This window comes from Halichoerus grypus, chromosome 14 (assembly GCF_964656455.1).
Source record: "Halichoerus grypus chromosome 14, mHalGry1.hap1.1, whole genome shotgun sequence".
Classification (NCBI taxonomy): domain Eukaryota; kingdom Metazoa; phylum Chordata; class Mammalia; order Carnivora; family Phocidae; genus Halichoerus; species Halichoerus grypus.
In genome coordinates, this window is record NC_135725.1 from 62,699,932 (window position 1) to 62,722,940 (window position 23,009).

Consider the following 23,009-nt stretch of genomic DNA (forward strand, 5'->3'; position numbering starts at 1 on the left):
TCCCGCCTGCCCGTTCTGGCAGCCTGCCAAGACCTGGTGTCCTCTTGCCCACCAGACGCCCAGGGCTTTTGTGATAGAGATCTGGGTAGTGGGAGAAGCGGAGGGAGAAGGCTAACTGGGTAGACGTTAGCATTGCCTGTCGGGAGGGAGGAGGGGGTGGGGGGGCATAGGCCACATTTAGTCACTTAAACGTCATCTTTCTGGCACCATTAAAAATTTCATTTTCAATAAAAATGTAAATGACATTTCGTGTGTGTGCTTTGGAAAGTCAGACTGTTGTTTCTCCAATGAAACATGATGCAGGATCTAGGCGGTGGTCTGGAGATACTGAAGGTAGGATCCTACAATAAGTTAATTGTATGCAGCCATCTCCCTCACTAAACTGTGAGCTCCTGGAAGGAAAACAAGGGCTGGGCTGGAAGGAGGTGACGTACCCGTGTTTGAGAGAGGAAAGAACAGTTGCATGGAAAGACCTCTTGCTTTAGTCCTGTCCGTCCAGGGGCCCCTGCCCTTCCCTATACAACCTGCCCATGAGGGCTGGGAGACAGAAAACATGTATGCACGAAGCCTGACCTCTCTCCCCACCCCCACTGGCTTTTTGTTGGGATTGGGAGGAAGGAGCCCATCTCAAATAATATGAAGTCATCTATAAATGGAACTCTCGAGTAGGGTGAGGAGCAGAACCTTCCAGAAACTGAAACACATAGATTTTATAAGCTTGATGGTCTATGGCATTTTCTTCTTTCATTTCCTTAAGCTTCACGGTCAAATTCCTTTGGAAAGTACCTAGTTGTCTCCACTGTTTTACCAGAAATGAGGAAAGAGTTTGAGTTATATCCTGGGGCCTGAAGGAGGAGTTGAGACCTGTACTCTGGGGGCCAGAGTTGGTGATGCTGGCATGGTGTGTCCCTACCTGAGCAGTGCTCATCCAGTGCCCAGGCTCTTCAAAATCTCTCCTCAAAGTGTGTCCTAGCCATTGCTTTTGACTCCGGTGAGACGCTTCTCAGAGCCTGGCTCCTGCTGCGACACGCCTAGACATGCTCAGCTCAGCCTAGACATGGGAACGAGGCAGAAGCCTAGCTGTCTTCCCACTGGAGGCTGGGTCCCGGAGAGGGAGGCCGAGACTGCGTACCATCCAGCCCTTGGAGGGCAAGGCTGGTACAAACAGAGCCACGGTGAGCAGCCGTGGGACTGGTTCTCGGATCAGAGAGAAGACGTCTCCAGCCTGCTGGCCCTCAGCCCTAAATCACAGGGGCCAGGAAGTGGCATTACTTTAGTTTTATGACAAGGTAAGGAGGGTGGCAAAGGCCAGAGGATGTGTCTCTGGGGAGACAGGGAAGGCAGTGGGGAGAGCTTAATGCACGTCTGTGCCTTTGCAGATCAAGCAGTCAAAATTAAGCAAAGATTAACTACCAGGATTAAACATATGCACATATACACACACAAAAATTCACATGCACGAAAGAGTCCACTTCTGTTTTCCAGTATCCATGGGGCGTTTATAAAATTAATCAAAAATTAACAAATAGGGGCACCTGGGTGGCTCAGTCGTTAAGCGTCTGCCTTCAGTTCAGGTCATGGTCCCGGGGTCCTGGGATCGAGCCCCGCATCGGGCTCCCTGCTCTGCGGGAAGCCTGCTTCTCCCTCTCCCACTCTCCCTGCTTGTGTTCCCTCTCTCGCTGTGTCTCTCTCTGTCAAATAAATAAATAAAATCTTTAAATAAAAAAAAAAAAAATTAACAAATAAATAAGGTCCCCAAAGCAGAGAAAGTATCCAGAGGACAAATTCTTTATCCATAGTGTGTTTAAAAGGAGACATCCATAACAAAAGTCTAAATGAAAACAAAACAATACAAAACACAAAACAAAACATTTTCTTAAAGCAACCCAAGCATTTGGGGAAACCAGCTTGACAGAGGCGAGTGGGATAGACAGCCTGTGAGCATATTTTTAATGTTTGAAAAGCAGCCGAGACAATGCCAGAAGCTGAGTTTCTTTTGCACTGTATTGGCAAAATAGCTTTTGTTTGAATCCCCTTCGATACCTATAACAGTTACAAAACTGTGTTACGCTGCAGCAGAAAATTCGATAGTGATTTTTAAGATGTCTGTGTAATAGGAGGTTAGGCAGTAGGAGTTTCATTCCTGACAATTGGTGGACTGACCCTCCCATGGAATAAACCTAAAAATGCTGGGGAAATGTATCTTCCTAAATGCATTCATCAGCTGGCAAGAAAGTAAGGAGATTCTTGGGCCAAAATACTAAGTGGAAGAAGGGACTCATCATGGTAACTGGAATACTGCAGCTGGCTGTTGTTCTGAGCGCACCGACTGCTCCAGATGAACTTGACTTTCTGATGTCTGGTCTGACAGAGTACAGAGAATCACAGAGCACAAAGGCCAGGGGCCATCCAAGGCCTCTGGACACTTCCTCCATAAAGATGAGACCCCAAAGGTCTACACTCCCAGTGAAAAGGTGAACCAGGAATAACTATTAACCTCATCAACCACCAGGGAGTTGCAAGAACATGGGTGTTGAGCCAAAAAAAAAAAAAAAAAAAGAAAGAAAAAGAATGTCATCACTGAGAATCTGGAAGCATAAGCTGTCCCTCATGCAGCCTGAAGTCCCAATCCATATTACCTGTGTGTTCTAAACAATAAACACATTTTAAAAAAAACCCCCAAATTCAAGTCAATAATTTCTTAGAGTAACCTGAGACTGCTAGGGATACAGCTTGCAAGAACAAATGTAAATCCTCCACAGAGGACCCAACATTGACCTCAGAACTTAAAGAATTTCTGCAAATAAAATCCCAAAGGAAATGCACCACTTTCAATAAAAAGGAACAATATGTATACAGACGCAGTATAAATGAGAAACAACAGACACAGAAATAGGCCCACAAGAGTTCAAATGCTGGAATTATCATATACAAACACAATTATGAAATAATTATGATTGCAATATTTTTTTTAACATACCAATGCTTTAAATGATTTTTTAAAAAAAGACCAAATTGAAAAACACACATTGGAAACAAGGAACAATAAGGGAAATTTTTTCCAACAGATTTGGAAAAAATCCAAATATAACTTCTACAAATGAAAAAAACATTAAAATTAAAACTTAATGGAAACAAATACATAGTGGTTAACTGGCATGCTACTAAACAGTGAGTGGGTCAACCAAGAAATCAAAGAGGAAGTAAAAAAATACATGGACACAAATGAAAATTAAAACCCAATGGTCTAAAATCTTTGGGATGCAGCAAAAGCTATGTTAAGAGGGAAGTTTATAGCAATACAGGCTTACCTCAGGAAGCAAGAAAAATCTCAAATAAACAACCTAAGCTTACACCTAAAGGATCTAGAGAAAGCAAAACAAACAAAACCTAAAACCAGTAGAAGGAAAGAAATAATAAATATTAGAGCAAAAATAAACGAAATAGAAGCTTAAAAAACAATAAAACAGATCAACGAAACCAGGAGCTGGCTCTTTGAAAAGATCAACAAAATTGATAAACCTTTAGTCAGATTCATTGAGAGAGAGAGAGGGAAATCAAATAAACAAAATGAAAAATGAAAGAAGAAATAACAATCAATTCCAATATACAATTGTATAACCAATTACAAAATACAATTATAAGAGAATATTAGGAAAAATTATATACCAAAAAATTAGACAACCTAGAAGAAATGAACACATTTCTAGAAACATATAACCTTCCAAAACTGAATCAGGAATAAATAGAACATTTGAACAGACCAATCGTTAGCAATGAAATTTATCAGTAATCAAAAAACTCCCAACAAACAAAAGCCCAGGACTAGAGAACTTCACAAGTGAATTCTACCAAACATTTAAAGAAAAGTTAATACCTATTCTTCTCAAACTATTCCAAAAAATAGAAGAGAAAAAAAAGCTTCCAAATTCATTCTGAGACCAGCATTACCCTGATACAAAAATCAGATAAAGACACACACACACACACACACACACACACACACACACACACAGAACTGCAGGCCAATATCTCTGATGAACATAGATGCAAAAATCATCAACAAAATATTAGCAGACTAAATCCAGCAATACATTAAAAAAATCATTCACCACAATCAAATGGAATCTATTTCCGGCATGCAAGGGTGGTTCAATATTCACAAATCAATCAACTTGATACACCATATCAACAAGAGAAAGGATAAAAATCAAATGAGCATTTCAATAGATGCAGAAAAAGGACTTGACAAAATACAACATCCATTCATGATAAAACCCCTCAACAAAGTAGATTTAGAGGAAACATACCTCAACCTAATAAAGACCATATATGAACCCACAAGGTAACATCATATTCAATGGTGAAAAATTGAGAGATTTTCCCATAAGGTCAGGAACAGGACAAGATGTCTACTCTCACCACTTTTATTCAACATGGTATTGGAAGTCCTAGCCACAGCAATCAGACTAGAAAAAGAAAGGCTAGGAAGAAGTAAAAATTTCACTACTGCACATGACATATTATGTGTAGAAAGCCCTAAAGACTCCACCAGAAAGCTATTAGAACTGATAAATAAATTCAGTAAGGTGGCAGGGTACAAAATCAATATACAGAAATCCGTTCCATTTCTATACACTAATAATGAAGTAGCAAAAAGAGAAATTAAGAAAACAATCCCATTGGGGCGCCTGGGTGGCTCAGTCGTTAAGTGACTGCCTTTGGCTCAGGTCATGATCTCAGGGTCCTGGGATCGAGCCCTGCATCAGGCTCCCTGCTCGGCGGGAAGCCTGCTTCTCCCTCTCCCACTCCGCCTGCTTGTGTTCCCTCTCTCGCTGTGTCTCTCTCTGTCAAATAAATAAATAAAATCTTTTAAAAAAAAAAAGAAAACAATCCCATTTATAATAGCACCAAAAATAATAAGATACCTAGGAATAAACTTAGCCAAGGAGGTAAAAGACCTGTACTCTGAAAACTATAAAACACTGATGAAAGAGATTGAAGATGACACAAATAAATGGGAAGATATTCCACGCTCATGGATTGGAAGAACAAATATTGTTAAAATGTCCATAATACCCAAAGCAATCTACACATTTAATGCAATCCCTATCAAAATACCTATAGCATTTTACACAGAACTAGAACAAAAAATTCCAAATTTTGTATGGAACTAGAAAAGACCCTGAATAGCCAAAGCAATCCTTAAAAAGAAGAAAACTGTTAAAAAAAAATAAAATAATGAAAAGAACAAAACTGGAGGTATCATAATCCCAGGTAACAAGATATACTACAAAGCTGTAATAATCAAAACAGTATGGTACTAGAGCAGAAAGAGACACATAGATCACTGGAACAGAATAGAGAGCTTAGAAATAAACCCATGATTATATGGACAATTAATCTTCAACAAAGAAGGCAAGAATATGCAATGGGGGAAAAGAGAGTCTGTTCAACAAATGGTGTTGGGAAAACTGGACAGCCACATGCAAAAGAATGAAACTGGACAACTTTCTCACACCATACACAAAAATAAACTCAAAATGGATTAAGGACCCAACCTGAAACCATAAAAATCCAGAAGAGAGCCCAGGCAGTAATTTCTCTAACATCGGCTATAGCAACATTTTTCTAAATATGTCTCCTGAGGCAAGGGAAACAAAAGCAAAAATAAACTACTGGGACTACATCAAAATGAAGAGTTTCTGCACAGCAAAGGAAACAACTAAACTAGAAAACAACCTACAGAATGGGAGAAGATATTTGCAAATCACATATCAGATAAAGGGTTAGTATCCAAAATGTTTGAGAACATACACAATTCAATACCCCGATAAATAATTCAACTAAAAATGGGCAGAAGACACGAACAGACATTTCTCCAAACAAGACAACCAGATGGCCAACAGACATAGGAAAAGAGGCTCAATATCACTCATCATCAGGGAAATGCAAATCAAAACCACAATGAGATATCACCTCACACCTGTCAGAATGGCTAAAATCAACAACACAAGAAAACAACAGGTATTGTCGAGGATGTGGAGAAAAAGGAACCCTCTTGCACTGTTGGTGGGAATGCAAATCGGTGCAGTCACTGTGGAAAGTAGTATAGAGGTTCCTCAAAAAGTTAAAAATAGAACTCCCCTATGACCTAGTAATTGCACTACTGGGTATTTACCCCCAAAATACAAAAATGCGAATTCAAAGGGATACATGCACCCCATGTTTATTGCAGCATTATTTACAATAGCCAAATTATGCAAGCAGCCCAAGTGTCTATTGATAGATGAATGGATAAAGAAGACAGGATGTGTGTGTGCGTGTGCGTGTGTGTGTGTGTGTGTGTGTGTGTGTGTGTGTAATGGAATATTACTCAGTCATAAAAAAGAATGAAATCTTGCCATTTGTAACAACATGGATGGAGCTAGAGAGTATAATGCTAAGTGAAATAAGTCAGAGAAAGACAAGTACCATATGGTTTCACTCCCATGTGGAATTTAAGAAACAAAACAAATGAGCAAAGATAAAAGAGAGAGAGAGAAACAAACCAAGAAACAGGCTCTTAACCATAGAGAACAAACTAGTCACCAGAGGGGAGGTGGGTGGGGGGATGGGTGAAATAGGTGAAGGGGATTAAGAGGACACTTATCATGATGAGCGCTGAGTAATGTAGAGAACTGTTGCATCACCATATTGCACAACTGAAACCAATATAACACCGTATGTTAACTACACTAGAATTAAAACTAAAAATTTTAGGAAACTTAATGGAAACAATAATTAGAAAACGAAATTTAAAATGAATTCCAGTTACTGTAACATAAAAATTTAGCTAGAAATAAACTTAACAAATGTTATGAATGACTTCTACCAATAAAAACTAAAAAACATTGTTGAGAGAAATTAAAGACCTGAATAGATGGAGATACCATGTTTTAGATTAGAATAATAAATATCATAAAGATGTCAGTTCTCCCAAAATTGATTTATAGATTCAATGCAATTCCCAATAAAAATTCTGGCAGGCTTTTTTTTGTAGATATTGACAAACTATGATTATAATTTACTTATACAGTAGGTAAAACAATGCTGAAGAAGAACAAAATTGGGAGGCAAACTCTACATGATTTTAAAACTTACCATAAAGTATAGTAATCAAGACAGTGATACTGGGATTAAGATAGACAATTAGACCAATGTAAAAGAAAAGAGAGTCCAGCAATAAGCCTGCAAACATACAATTTTTGAAAAGGTACCAATGTAGTTTCAAAGGGAAAGAAAAGTTTTTTCAGCAAATCATACTGGATCAACCGAATGTCAGTACAGGAAAAATTAAACCTTGACTCATACCTCACATCTTATACAAGAGTTAATTCAAGGTGGCTTAAAGACTTACATGTAAAAGCTGAAACTTTAAAGCAACTGGAAGAACATGTAGAGGAATATCTCTGTGGTTGAGGGTAGGCATTTTTTTCTAGACAAAACACAAAAAGAACTAACTGTAAAGAAAAACAATTAAAACGGCTACGCTTTAAAAAATAACATTAATAAAATAATAGAACAAAAAAATTCACCGTACACACATTTGGCAAGACTCATATCCGGGTTATACAGGTAACTCGTAGAAATCATTAATGTGAGACTGGAGCAAAATGCTTGGACAGGCACTCCACAGAAGATGATATGCAAATAAATAACAAACACAGATGCTCAGCATTTCCTCTGAGTTGAGATCGAGATCAGTGCTCAGGGAACCTACAGCTGCTGGAATGTGCAAGGCAGGGTTCTGGAGAGGAAGGAGTTCTGCCTAGAATTTGAGAAGTCCGCGTCGGGGTCCTCTGGACTCTTTGGTTGAATACTAATCTATGCATGCAGAGAATGAACCCCCACAAGGCTGGCAAGAACAACTTTGGAGGAAAGAAAAATTGCTGAGAATCTATAAAACAGATTCGCAGAGTTGAGACCAATTCAGGAATCATTTGAGTCCTCTCCAACCAGAGTAGAGAGATCTTGTGGACTATATAGAGCATTTAACAGAGATCCCAGAAAGAACATACCTTACAAGTGATGCAGAATTAGTCTTAGAATAATGGTTATTTTGGACTTGTCCCAAAGGAGTTTTATTTTTTTTAAAATTTTTTAAAGATTTTATTTATTTATTTGACAGAGAGAGAGATAGCGAGAGAGGGAACACAAGCAGGGGGAGTGGGTGAAGTAGAAGCAGGCTTCGGGCTGAGCAGGGAGCCCGATGTGGGGCTCGATCCCAGGACCGTGGGATCATGACCTGAGCTGAAGGCAGACCCTTAACGACTGAACCACCCAGGCGCCCCTCAAAGGAGTTTTAAAATAAGCCTCAAAAGGGTGAAACTAATCTGCAAGTAACTGAACTCACTGTCAGAAAAAGTTCAACACTCTTCAGGAAAATAAAGCATTCCATACCCTAAAATGTACAATGTCTGGCATCCAATAAAACGCCACTAGACATAAGAAGCAGCAGGAAAATGTGAGCCTAAAATATCAGTAAACAGAAACAGACCCAGAAATGACAGAGTAGATGGAATTATCCCACGAGTACATTAAAACAGCTATTATAAATATGCTTCATATGTTTAGGGATATAAAGAAAAATGTAGACATAACGAGAGGAGAAATGAAGATTTTTAAAAGAACCAAATGAAACTTCTAGAGATGAAAAATTCAATAAAATAAAAGCAGCCAGATACGGAGCAACAGGACTCTCATTCACTGCTAGTGGGAATGCAAAATGGTACAGCCGCTTTGGAAGATAGTTTGGCAGTTTCTTACAAAGCTAAACATACTCTTATCATATGATCCAGCAATCATGCTCCTTGGTATTTACCCAAATGAGTCGAAAACTTATGTCCACACAAAAACCTGCACAGGGATGTTTATAGCATTTCATCCATAATTGCCCAAACTTGGAAGCAACCAAGATACCCTTCAGGGGGTGAATGGATAAATAAACTCCAGTAAATCTATATAATGGAATGTTATTCAGTGCTAAAAAGAAATGAACTATCAAGCCACGAAAAGATAGGGAGGAAACTTAAATGCATATTACTAAGTGAAAGAAGCCAATCTTAAAAGGGTACAGTATGATTTTGACTATGTGACATTCTGGAAAAGGCAAAATTATGGTGACAACAAAAATTGGTGGGTGCCAAGGGTTAGGGGGGAGGGAGGGATGAGTAGGCTGAGCACAGAGGATTTTTAGGGCAGGGAAACTACTGTGTATGATACTGGAGTGGTAGATACATGTCATTAAACGTTTGTTAAAACCCATAGAATATACAACACAAAGAGTGAAGTCTAAAGTAAGTTATGGACTTCGGGTAATAATGATGTGTCAGTGCAGGTTCATTGATTATAACAAATGTACCACTCTGATGGGGGATATTAATAGTGGGGGAGGCTGTGCCTGGGTAGGGACAGGGAATATATGGGACCTCTATGTAGTTTATGCTCAATTTTGCTGTGAACCTAAAAAATACATATTTTATTTATTATTTATAACACTCATAAATATTTTTATTTATAAAAAATAACGTCTATTAAAAAAAAGTAGACAGAAAAGACCAATTACCTACAAAGGAGAAATGGACTAATACTTGATTTCCCATAAGCAACAATGGAAGCCAGAGACAGTGGAATGATAGCTTTGATTGTTGAGAGAAAGCAATTGCCAATCCAGAATTCTGTAGCCAGTGAAAACACTGTCCAAAAATAAGGATTAAATATAGTCCTCTCAGTCAAACAAAAACTAAAATTGTTTGCTACCAAGTCATCTCTCTCTAAAGGGAATTCGAAAAGTTATATACTTCAGGTGGAATTAAAGTGATTTGAGATGGAAAGTGTAAGGATAACAAAAAATGAAGATCAGAAAAAGTGGTAAAAAGTGTGTGCAAAAAATGGCCACACTTATGTCTCTCTTGGTATCTACACCCCTTTGCAATGTGATCTTGCAGTTCCTTTTATCAAGAGGTGGAATTTCCCTACCCTTTGAATTTGGGCTTGGCGTAATTCAGGCCCAAAACAATGGGAGGTGGCAGAAATGATGGGCCAGTTGTAAACTCTTGGATCCCTGAACTGTCATGTTAACGAACTTAGGCTAGCCTGCTAGAGAGTGACAAACCACATAAAGGAGCTGAACTAGACCATTATAGATCTGTTCAGCTTCCAGTTGACCTGCCACCTGATAGCAGACTCAAATGTGAGGTCAGCTGAGATCATCTTAAATTGGCCTAGACCAAGAAAAACAGCCCAGCCTACCCACAGCCTCATGAGAAATAATATGGTTATTATTCTAAGCCACTAAGTTTTGAGGTGATTTATTATTTAGTCAGGAGCCCAGGAGTTAGCAATAGATAATAATGGTATAAATCAATACTAGCTTGTAGGTTAAAAAATTAGAAACAAAATATATAATAGATAGCATCGACCAGAATTGAAGTGTTTTAAGGTTAAAAAAGAGGACATATTTATTTTTCTCATATAATATGAACGTCAGTGATAAGCATTTAGAGCTGGTACAGTTGCTCAAGGAATTTATCAAGGACCCAGACTCTCTCCATTCCTAGTTATCTACTCTATCCATTCCTAGTTTCTCTCTACTGTTCCTAGTTATGGCCACCATCCTTATGCTCACAAAATAGCTGCTGTACTTCCAGGCATTGCAGCTTTGTTCCAGATGGAAAGAAGGTGAGAATGTGACGAGTCTTTATAGAGAAAACAATATCTTCCCGACAAGCTCTACCTGGTAGGCTTCTTATATTTCACTGGCCAGAACTCTGTCACATGGTCATATCTAGGTGCCAGGTGCCGGAGAAATTAAGATTTTTAGCTAGGTGAGCTGCTTTCCCAAAGGAAATGAGGATTCTGTTCATAAAGTGAATGTAGGAATGAATATAGTTTAGGCAACTAACCGCCTCTGCTCTCCATTTGGGAGAAAACTTTACCTGAGGGAATAATCCAAAAGGAAAAGCAAACAATGTACCTGGCAGGAAGACTAAGAGGTAGCATTGTGCAGAGGACAAAGCACAGGAGTGAGAGTCTCTTAGCCCTGGCTCTGAAGCTGACTTGCTGGGGGCTGGTCCTCAGTTTCTTCCCTATTAAATCAAGACAGAGTAAACAAGCCTTTTTCAGAGCCTACAGAGACTGTGAAGGGAATTCACATTTACGATAGATTCTTCCTGTGCAATAGCTCACTTAGACCTTACAACAAATATATGAGTCATTATCCCATTTCACACTGGGGGGATATGAAATCTCAGAGAAATCGAGGAGTGTGCACAGCTCCTGCATGCAGTAAATGGTAGAACCAGCACCCCAGCTAGGCCTCCAAAGCCAGAGGTTTCTTTCCATTGCCCTCCCTTTCTCAAAAGGGGAAATCAGTACATGCATTTTTATTTATTGAATTTCAAGGTAACACTTTCTAAACCAGTGTCTTTTAAAGTGTGGCCCAGTGACACCCGCAGCAGAATCACGTGGGGTCTCTGTTACACATGCAGAGTCCCGGACCTCCTTCAGATGAACTGATGGCAGACTCTCTAGGGCTGACACCTGACACCCAGGAAGCTGCATTTTTAAAAGTTCTCCAGTGAATTTGGAGACATGTTAAAGTTTGAGAACCATGATTTTAAACTTATAATTTACTGTTCTATTCCAACGTAGTTTATTTGTGGATCCATGGCTCATGGAAATTTCTTCCTAATATCAGGAAAATAAAATTTAAAAATAGTCTGTTCCTCCTTCCTGTTCCTCAGTGTTCTAATGAAGACACTCAATTCCATGGAAAATGTTAAGGAACTGGAAGTGTGTCATAGAAGATAATCTAACACTGATTAACTGAGGTTCCGTAAGGCAAAGGCGCAGGTTAACAGAACATGAATGCTGATTAGAATCAAACAGAGCCTGAAGGGGCTGGGCAAAGGAAATGGCATTAACTAAATATTTACTATGTTCTAAAAAAATGTATTTACTATGTTCTAGATGCTGTTCCAGACACATTACGTCATCTAAGGGGCCCAAGACATGTGATTCAGTCCCTTTTATTTATAAATGGGGTAGGAAGAATATTTCATTTTAAAGGGGCACCTGGGTGGCTCAGTCGTTAAGCATCTGCCTTCCGCTTGGGTCATGGTCTCAGGGTCCTGGGATCGAGCCCCGCATCGGGCTCCCTGCTCCGCGGGAAGCCTGCTTCTCCCTCTCCCGCTCCCCCTGCTTGTGTTCCCTCTCTCGCTGTGTCTCTCTCTGTCAAATAAATAAATAAAATCTTTAAAAAAAATATTTCATTTCAGAGATGAAGAATCTAATGAGAGAATCTGATGAGAGAAAGACACTTCACTTGTCTGAGGTGAATCATTCATTCATTCCTTCAATAAATATCTCCTGAGCTCTCATGGAAGACACTGAGAATAGAGCAGTGAAAGAACAGTCTACAGACCTCAGGTATCATTAGGACCCTGACTTACCGTCCACATCTCCACTGAAAAAACTGGAACCGAGGGAGCAGATTAGGACTGGAGCCAGCCAGAAGCAGTCTTTGCCTGCCTTCTGGGCCCTGCGGCAGGGAGCAAGAGGAGAGCTTGCTGCTGATGGTCACCAGCAGCCAAGAGAGCACAAGAGAGCAGGCTATGCCATGTTTTTGGTAGTAGCTGCATCCCTAGGTGGGCAGGTCAGTGTATACCCACCGTCCCTTACCTGTCCAGGTAGGAGCAGATGAAGTGTCTGGAGGGAGGGCCTAGAAATAGAACTTGAAAGAGCAGGAGGGGAACCCCCAAATCTTATATCCTCTCACTGACCAGGGGATATATTATTTCCATTTTACAGATGAAGACATGGAGACTCAGAAAGGTTAATGGACTTGTTCAAATAAGGGTCCTACACGGGAGGGGAGTAGGGCAGGTCTCAAATCCCAGCTCCAACACCCCCACCCTGCCCTTTTACAGCTCGGGAGGGAAGTCCTCGCAGGTAGGTCAAGAGCTCATGGAGGAGCAGCGCTAAAGTGATTTACAAATCGATGCTAGAGGGTGATTCTGATTCCTGCTACCAAGGTTTATTTAATTCCAAGCTCAAATCACACAGAAAATAAAATTTTCTCCTTAAAAGGTTCTGCGGAAAAATGTTCTCTGTTCTATGTAACAGCCTCCTCGGCTGTGTTTGTGTCTGAAGAGAGGACTAGTCTGACAGGGAGAATTACAAATCTGGAGCTCATTTTGGTGTCCCAGAGGGAAGGTGGGTGGAGCGTCTCACAGTAAATTAGGAATTCAGAATGAAAACGTAGCCGAGTTTATTTGGGTTTCTAGTGACACCTCAGAATTATTGTGCAGGCGTGTCAGAGGCAAGTCAAAGTATTGACTGCTCCCCCTCCGCCAAAGGAGAAGTGCTGCGAGCTAAGAAGGGAAGTCCTACTCCTTTGGGGGTTGGGGGTGGGGACCTTCCCTTTCCCACCTGGATCAGGAAGAGGTCAGAAGGAGAGAGTGTGGAGCCCCTTTCTGGGTCTGCTCCTTGTTCCGGAGGGAGAGAGGCTATTCGGGGTGGGGGGGCCGGGGGGGGGGGCGCGTCGGAGCTCAGGATCTGACTGAATGAAGTCTGAGGCCAGGATTTCAGGACTTTCAGGGCCTGGAATTTGGTTGGGGTTAGACACTGACAGCGGGAGGAAACAGAAGACGTGAGTCTCACATGGAAGGCACTGAGGAAAGATTTGGGGGAAATGTTGAAAGTTGAGGCGTGGATCTGGGAAGTGGAAGTTGAAGCCTGCGTGACGATGCCGCGGATCTGGGTGAACGTGTTGGGGATTGGTGGTGCAGGGCCGTGAATGGGGGTCGGGTTGGGATTGGGGTCAGTACTAGATCTTAGGTGCTTGGAGAAGGCTAAAGAAAAGAGCGTAGAGCGGCCACAGCCTTTTTCCGAAAGCGACTCACACCCAGACACACCCCTCGCGTAACCCTAGCCCTCCCGGGCCGAAGGCTAGGCCGGGTCGGGGCGCGCTAGACCCTGACCCGACCCGGCCTCCTCCTAGCGCGGAGCGGCTCTGGCTGGGGCAGGGGTCTGGCAGCACGGCCCCTGGGGAGTCTGGGGGCGTGTCCAGAGGCCGGCGCCCGCGGCTGCGGATTGGCTGTCCAGCGGGCCTGTAGGCGGGGCTCCGGGCTGGGTCCCGCTCGGCCGCTCGCCGACAGCCGGGAGGCGGGGCCGGCGGGAGCCCGGCAGCCAATGGACGCGCAGCCCCCGAGCAGTTACAAAGGGCCGGAGCGAGGCCGCCGCGGCGGCGGGAGGTGGGGCGAGGCGAGGCTTGCTGAGGCGAGGCGGCGGCCGGGCCGGACCGAGCCACAGGCGGTGGCGGCGGGACCATGGAGGCGGCGGCCGCTGCTCCGCGTCCCCGGCTGCTCCTCCTCGTGTTGGCGGCGGCGGCGACGCTGGTCCCGGGGACGACGGGTGAGCGGCGGCGCGGCAGGGCTGGCGGGCGGCTGCGGGGCGCGCGCGGGCCGGGCCCGGCCTCTGGCTCGCTCCCTCTCTTTCTCAAACATGGCGCGGGGCCGGGGGCGCAGGTGGCGGCGCCGGGCCGGGGCCGGGCTGGCCTGGCCTGGCGGCCGCCACGCAAATCGCGGGCGGGGAGCGCGGGCGGGGTGTGGGCGTGTGTCCGAGCGCTGGTGGACGTGGTCTGCAGCCGGCGGCGGCCCCTGCTCCGGGTTCCCCCGGGGGAGGTGGCATCGGGCGGAGCGAGCCGAGGGCCGGGCTGCTTTCTGGGGAGCGAGGGGGCGCGGACCGAGGGCCAGGGGGTGTGCGGCTGGCCGGGCCTGGCGGAGCTGGGGCGCCGTGTGGCGTTGTCTGGGCACCCCACCCGGAGCGGGAGGGTGCCCGAGGCTCCCGGGGCGGGGTTGGGGTCGCCAGAGGCTTCCCGGGCGGGTTAGGAACTCTGAGCCTGCCGGGCGGTGGGAGGGGGCGACGTGTGGTGGAGACCCCCGGGTCACAGGGCCGCCCTGGCTGTGGGCGCCGGCCCGACCCCGCCGAGAGGGGCTGCTTCTCCAGCCAGGGGTGGCTTTGGAAGGGGAGCCGCGAAGCTTTGTGTGAGGAGGCACGAAGATGTGCGGAATGTTTCTTCTTTGGTGCGTCTGGGAAGTGTTGAAGTGAATCCAGTAACCAGAAGGCTACAGATTGTTTTCGTAGTAGAAACTTGAACGTTTGCTCACTCTGCGGGGTTTGGAATGTTTGAATGGGAATGACTCTGTGAATTGATCAAACGCTTTTATTTCCTCGAAGGAATATCGCTAGTGTTCCTTTTCTTGAGTGAGAGTAGTTTGAATCAGCAGTCTCTGTGTAGTTGGTTTTCAAGGGAGAATGTTTGCTCCGTTTTCCAAAATACTAAATCAGGATGGGGTACGTGGTCATGACCAATCTCCGTGGAAAGAACAGTGAAAAACTGTTAACATCCAGACTAAAATACTAGAAACTGAAATATAGATCCTTAGTGTTAGAGACTAAATTACAGTGAAAGTACGTTTCTGTCTCTAAAATTGAATACCAAATGTTTTAAAAAACAAAAACCTCAAGAGTGAGAGTGCCAGTATCTACTGTCTGTTAAGAGCTTACTATGATGTAGATGCATAAAGTACACCAAAGTACATTATCAAATGCTCACGATGAAACCCTCAGGGTTAGTGGCATTTGGCCCATATATAGATGAGAAAACCGAGTTTAGAACAGGTTAAGTACTCAGTTACTAAGGACAGGAGTTAGGATTTGCGCCCAGAGTTCAGTGTTTGCAAAACCTATATATTAAAGTATGTGTGTGTATACACACCTCAGTCTGGCACAACCCATATTTCTGTTCAGTCCACCAATGAGCAATTGGTCTTTATTATTCATTTTTTGATTTTACCCTCACAATATGAAAATCAGGTTGGCTTCCTCCTGACTCCTAGTACATTCCTGGAGTCCCTTCATATTGGGCCTACAGTAGAGGAAACTGGATTTTTGACATTGGCCTAAGGCGTGGGGGCAAGGTAAATACGTGGACAGGTGAGAGAATCAGTAGTTATGTATCAAGCAAAAGTAACATTTCTACGCCACTCCTAACTGTAATGGCATAGTTCACTCTTTTCCACTTAGCCGGTCACACTAAGTGTTCGTGTATTCAAGTAACAGTATTAGACTTAACTGATGTATGGAACATTGCTCAGTCCCTGTTGGGGAGAAGCTTATAGACTACACTGGCATCCATACAATACACAGCTGATCCAGGTGCTATTATTCTTTTTTTTTTTTAAGTCTTTTTTTAAATTTTTTATTTTTTTAAAGATTTTATTTATTCACTCGAGACACAGGGATACAGAGAGAGAGAGAGAGCACGAGCAGGGGGAGAGGCAGAGAAAGAAGCAGGCTCCCTGCTGAGCCAGGAGCCGGACGTGGGGCTCGATCCCAGGACCCTGGGATCATGACCCGAGCCGAAGGCAGATGCTTAACCATCTGAGCCACCCAGGCGCCCCTGGGTGCTATTATTCTTAAGTCTAGACTACCTCAACTGGTCTGCCCACGCTTGTTTGTTATGTTGATGTTGATCTTTCATACATTCTGAAGAAGCTCACATGCACTTTTAAATTTATAATTTGGCTTCTTTTTTAAGACCTTGCAGTTGTTCCTTATTGTCTGGGTATCAGTTTTGTATTTCTCTGCCCAGCTTCTCCTTTTTCTAACATTGATTTCTCTAGGGAAATTGGTTCCCTGTCCCTAGTACACAGATTCGTACCGTACCGTACCAGTATGTCTACGTATATATCCCATGTGAGAATCCAGTTTCCTTTCTGCCATCATATAAGTTTTTTCTTTGAAAACATGCCTAGAACCCAACTCTTCTTTATATCAATGCCTCTTGAATGTCTCTTCCTTTCTTTGTATGCAGCCATCAGTTTAGTCCTGCCTGTTATCCCTTGAATCTGGTTGCTTTCCAGTTTCTCTCATCTAGACTTTTCTGTAGGCTACTGCCAAGCTAATCTTCCTCAGCCACCCTCACAAAGGGTTTACAAGATTTTCCATTTGTATTCAGCACTTAGAGCAGCACTTGAGGCTTATGATTAGAGCCATCTCTAGTATTCAACCAAAGATCTCACTTCTTGCTGCTACTGTAAACCCTCAATTCCAGCAATTTCTGTTTTTCCACTGACTCCTGATTTTTTTAGCCTTTTAACTACATACTTAATTTTGCCCCTTTTGGGAGTATGAGGAGAGAAGTTCTCAGTTCTGGCTTCATGTACTGGTTTAGTTCCTAAATTCCTTATTTCCCCGAACTGTATAGCACTTAGGGTTACAGTTTGTGTTGTTTATTTCTACCATCTTGCACTGTCATTTATCTATACTTTTGAATGTGTTATAGGTCCCCAGAGGGCAAAGGTATGTCTTTTCTTTCCTTTATGCTCTCAGAACCTAGCACTGTGTTTTATATTCTGTTCCACTTACATGTTTGTTGATTAAATGAATTCCATTTGAGCATTCCTTTAGTATTTCTACTGTTTTATATAAGTACAGTTTATGCAATATTAATTGACAATTCTGTGTATATAATATGGGAAAATTGTGTAATGTGATGAAAAAAGCAGTTGGTTATTAGATTTGGTTATTAGTCCCAACCTCACCTCTAGTTATGCAGAAAATCTAGATGGTACCTACTTTTCCTAATTCATGAGATCTTGAAGACCAAATGAGAAAGTTGTATTGGAGTTTGAGGTTGCTATTTTGTATTGATAGTAATAGGTAGGACTGATGTTCCTCCAGCAATTTCCACTGGACCACGTGTGTTTTGATTGATCAGATATCCTTTCTGATCGGTTGGTACCACTGTGGAGCCAGTGGTTAAATATTTTAATATCACCCCTACAGAGAGGCATCAGCATTCAAAAAGGGACATGATTAATGTAGGCTGATGTGATTGGGGGAGGCTTTCTAGACACTTTAGGACTTAAGCTGACTTTGAAGGGTAGCTCGAATTTAAATAGGCAGAGAGGGGGGATTTGATGAGTGGTAAGGCTGTCCTGGGGCCTACTCTAGGGCAGAACCAAAACTTATTGACTGGATGGCAAGTTCCTCTTTAGAGTTAAGTTCATTATTCTACACTGTGGAGTTTGGATTGGATGTATTACCCACTATTTCTTTCCCCCAATTCTGAAAACTCTGCAATATGTGACTGGAAACAAAATAAAAAGGTAATCTAAGTGGGATGAATAAGGGAAGATAATATTATGGGCTGCCCACCAGGGGTAGGCATTCGATTGGTGAAAGTTCTAAGTCACTTCAGTTTACAAGGGAAAAAAATGACATCAGAGGTTAGGTGAATTTCTCAGGGTCAGGCAGAACTAAGACAAGAATTTAGATTATCTCATTCCGCATCTGTGCTTTAAAGAATATGAAGGACTTGGAGGGGGGGGAGGGCAGGGTTAATGGAGTGACTTACCTAAGTGAAGTTATCTTGAATTTCACAGAACTTATGAAAAGTGACTTCTGATGGACTGTGGACGTGGAGAGGTGGTGGTGGTGGTTGAAAGGTCCTCAAGAGAAGGTCAATATCATTTTTATATTGTTGATAAAAAGCCCAGGTGTAGAGCTTATTGACTGAGAAGAGTAGGCTTTAGTAGTTTAAAAGATGGTGAAACTGTTTGGGGTTTAATTAAAATGGATGTAATTGAAAGGCCTTGCAGTTACATGGTCTAGGTTTAGAATTTTAGATGCTCTCCTTAGTTATTGAAATTAAATAGGGAACTGACATGATCAAAGTAATCAAGAGGGAGATAAATCTGTTCCTCTGGGGAGGGCTGCTTATATGGAGAAGACCTTTGCTGAAAGGTTCTTCTAAGCCTGTTGAAACAGTTAATCTGAACTCAGCACCATTCTGGTAGTACCTTTGTAGTGCATCAAATACGTTCATTTCTAATGACCTGGGTTTTGAAAATGCCATTATTTTATAGATGGCCCTTTTGAAATGTGAGAACATGTCTCTTCAAACCACAGAGCCGTCTGCACATGTCAACAAACTGCCTGCCTTTTGCTGTTCTTTCTCGGTCGTGGCTTACATAATGCAAGTTCTCTGAACAGATGGACTGTGCTTTATTATCATGTGATTGGGTCACATCTTTGCTTCCTGCTTCTGGAATTGAGGGCAGATGCTGGCATGTTTCTCAGGGGTTTGCATGCTTTGTCCCATAGAATTGGCTTGAGAAAACTTTCGGAATTTTCTTTAAAATTATGGGTCTATCTTGACCCAGCCTAACTCCAATACTTAGGATAATTAATGCCTTTCTTAACTGAGTTTCCTCAATATCAAATCCAAGCATTATTTATAAACTTTAAGATTTGTTGCTACTTTGAAATAGATCCAGTATTAGCTGTACAGTTTTGGCCCAGATAATGCAGGTAGGTTTCTTATGGTTACCTTTTTTTGATATGGACTTATGATTGGTTGATTTGTAGGCTTTTTGCCTTAGAAAAACACTTTCTCAAACACTGTGAAGAGTGAGAGTGGAGTAAGTCTGGATTCAATTTGTATGGGTCCAGTTTTATAGATCAGATCCGGCCTTTTGTAAAGCTACTCTCTTATTTTGGCATTCCAAGAGAATACACATTATAAAGAATGATTTCTAACTTAAAAAAAATATGACTTGGAGGGGATACACACAAGTTGCTTTGACATTTCTTGAAGATTCAGTGGTCCATGTACCATTTTATCAATCTGAAAAGAATATATTATAAGAATATGCCAGGGGCGCTTGGGTGGCTCAGTGGTTTAAGCCTCGACTCTTGGTTTGGGCTCAGGTCATGATGTCCGGGTTGTGAGATGGAACAGGAGTGCCTTGTAGGGCTCCACACTCGGTGCGGAGTCTGCTTGGGATTCTCTCTCCCTCCCCCTCTGCCACTACCCCTGCTTCGTGTTCTAAATAAATAAATAAATAAATAAATGAATGAATGAATAATAAACAAACAAACAAACAAACAAAATTCATTCTTAAAAAAAAAAAAGAATGTGCCAGGATTCTATCTGCCTTGTGTCATTTAATTCTCATAACCAACCCTGGATGGTAGTTGTATAATAGCACAAAATCTTCTTATGTACCAGTTAATTTCCAAAAGATTTTTTAAAAGATGTATTTATTTTAGGGAGAGAGAGCATGTGAGAGAGCACAAGCAAGAGGGGCAGAGGGGGAGAGAGAGAGAATCCCAAGCAGACTCCTCACTGAGCGTGGAGCCCATTGTGGGGCTCCCATCTCATGACCTGGATGCAGATCACGACCTGAACTGAAACCAAGAGTTGATTCTCAACTGACTGCATCACCCAGGTGCCCCATTCCAAAAGATTTTTTTAAAGTCCATTTGTTACTAGGTCCAGGTGACCAGTGCTCAAGAGGTAACTGTAGGTTTGATGACATTGGTTCCAACCCAAGATTCTTTTCAGCTCTCTTAGATGTTATCCAAAGACATTAATATTCTTTCCTCTTTTAATCATAAATATATTTATTAAAAAAGACACTGCTTCAGATAGAATAGAGGTCTGTAGACTAATAGTAGTGTAACCACCAAGGTTCAAATGATTGTGCTTGGGTAGGCAGAGTTAACAGGATTTTTGCTCAGATTGGAACCTAGTTTGTTATCTATGAAAGTTTGTAAAAAGAAGAGCTCCTGTGTTTCCATTTTACAGACCAGGAAACTGAGGTCATGATGTTAATAAATGGTGGAACTTGCACTTGAGCATTTCAGAGGGTGTACTCTGTCCTGTACATCATGCTACTTTCATATACAGTAAATACCTTGTTTTGGTCACCATCAGGAAGGATTTTTCTTCTTCTTTTTTTTAACCATGAGAATTTGCTTCAGCTTGTCTTAATTATAGTTTGCCTCTTCACAACTGCAAGTTACTCAGATGCTTGCAGTCTTTGGATTATATTTTTAGGTAATTTGAATCTCTCTGATGAGTCTAATGATAGTTGATCACTCACTGTTTATATTGATTTATATATTTTCATAGCAAACTCTTTGCTTTTCAAAGTAACATGAGCTCAGACCTGAAAGTAGCTGAAAATTTGAATTGAGAAAAGAAAAAAGCTATCACTGTCCATTATGAACACTTTGGCTTGTTCTACCCCCCATGCATTTTTTTAATATGATAAAACCATTTTTTAATCATTCTGTCTCTTTCAGTAGTTTATCAAAGCTAATAAAAGTGAGGTTTTTTTAAAGATTTTATTTATTTACTTGAGAGAGAGGAAGTGAGAGAGAGCGAGTGAGCGCACAAATGGTAGGGAGCGGCAGAGGGAGAGGGAGAGAGACAAGTAGACTCCCCTCTGAGCAGGGAGTCCGATGTGGGGCTTCATCCCAGGACCTCGGGACATGACCTGAGCTGAAGACAGACATTTAACTCACTGAGCCACCCAGGCACACCCTGCTAATAAAAGTGTTTTTAAGGGGTGCCTGGGTGGCTCAGTTGATTAAGCATCTGCTTTCAGCTCAGGTCATGATCCTGGAGTCCTTGATCGAGCCCCACGTCGGGTTCCCTGCTCAGTGGGGAGCCTGCTTCTCCCCCTGCCCCTCACCTTGCTCATGCTCTCTCCCTCTCAAATAAATAAATAAATAAAATCTTCTAAAAAAAGTGTTTTTAAGTTGGCAAAGAGCTTCAGCTTTGTAGAAGAAATAGCTCACTTAATGAATATTTAGTAATGACCAACACAATGGGAAGTAGAGAAAGAGGCTGACTTGCTTTCAAGAAATAGGATGCTTGGGAAATATGATAAATACAGATTCAATAATAGCAACCACAGGCACTGCTTTATAGAAGTGGTAGGAATTGATCTCCTGCCTTGTGGGATGGTTAGAGTTTAGAGTGGATGAGGGGCAGAGAGAAAGCTCTCCTAGGCAGGGGAAGATGATGCATATGGAGAAGGAGTATGCTAAGTTTCAAGAATATTAAGGGGGAGGAATAGAAGTTCGTGATGTAAAGGGTGGCTTCAAAGAATTATGGGACTTGAAAATCAGGTGAATGGTTTTGATGTGCAAAATGAATGTCTGAGTGCACCACACAGGAAATGGAGCCGGGTGACTACCTAGGAGATTTTGGAGTTTGATGATGGCATTGCGAATGGGAAGGGTGGCTCTATGACATTTCAAAGAAATCGGAGGAGCTGGTAGTAGGGCTTTTGCATGGCTGTCACTTTGCCTCCATACCTGCACAGCCTCCTCCCTCACCTCTTCCATATCTTTGCTCAAATGTTACCTTTTTCTCACTGAGGCTTACCCTGACCACCCTTTTTAAAATTGCCATTATCTTACTCTGCTTTTTCTTTTTTGTAACATTTACTACCTTCTGAAATCCTTTATTTACTTACCCATATTTACTTATTTTACTATGTCTGTTGTCTCCTCCTTCCTACTAGAATATAAGCTCTATGACAATGGATATTTTTGTTTTGTTCACCAGTGTAAAGTGCATAGAAAGTACCTGGTGCATCATAGGCTCTCAGTAAATGTTTGTTGAATGGCAGTAGGTCTTAGTTGTAGAAAGTTGAAGTACAGGGGTGCCTGGGTGGCTCAGATGGTTGGGCATCTGCCTTCGGCTCGGGTCATGATCTCAGGGTCCTGGGATCGAGCCCCGCATCGGGCTCCCTGCTTGGCGGGGAGCCTGCTTCTCCCTCTCCCTCTGCTGTTCTCCCTGCTTGTGCTCTCTCGCTCTCTCTGTCAAATAAATAAATAAAAAAATCTTTAAAAAAAAAAAAGTTGAAGTACAAAAATTAAGGGCTGCATGAAATCAAAAAAGAATGACCAGGATTTTTACACCTGGATAATGCCTTTAACTAGTAATAAATTAGCTGAAAGAAAGATTGAGGGGAAATGAACTCTGGCTTGAACATGTTGAGTTTGAGGTATAGGTAGCGTAGCCAAGGGGAGTAGGCAGCACAGAGGTTAGACTGGAACATGCTTGGAAATGGGAGAGAATCTTAGGCAAAGAGGCAGTT

The 23,009-nt window shown here is 42.3% G+C and overlaps 1 protein-coding gene across 3 annotated transcripts in view; it reads left to right on the forward strand.

The window, feature by feature from the left end:
* The first annotated feature begins 14,279 nt into the window (after nucleotides 1-14,279).
* Nucleotides 14,280-23,009, forward strand: part of TGFBR1 (transforming growth factor beta receptor 1) — a 57,013-nt gene continuing 48,283 nt past the window's right edge. For all 3 annotated transcript variants that reach the window (XM_036074146.2, XM_036074147.2, XM_078061512.1), the window contains exon 1: nucleotides 14,280-14,457. In XM_036074146.2, coding sequence (XP_035930039.1) covers nucleotides 14,373-14,457 — 85 coding nt within the window. In that variant the 5' untranslated portion in view covers nucleotides 14,280-14,372. The remainder of the gene's footprint in view (nucleotides 14,458-23,009) is intronic.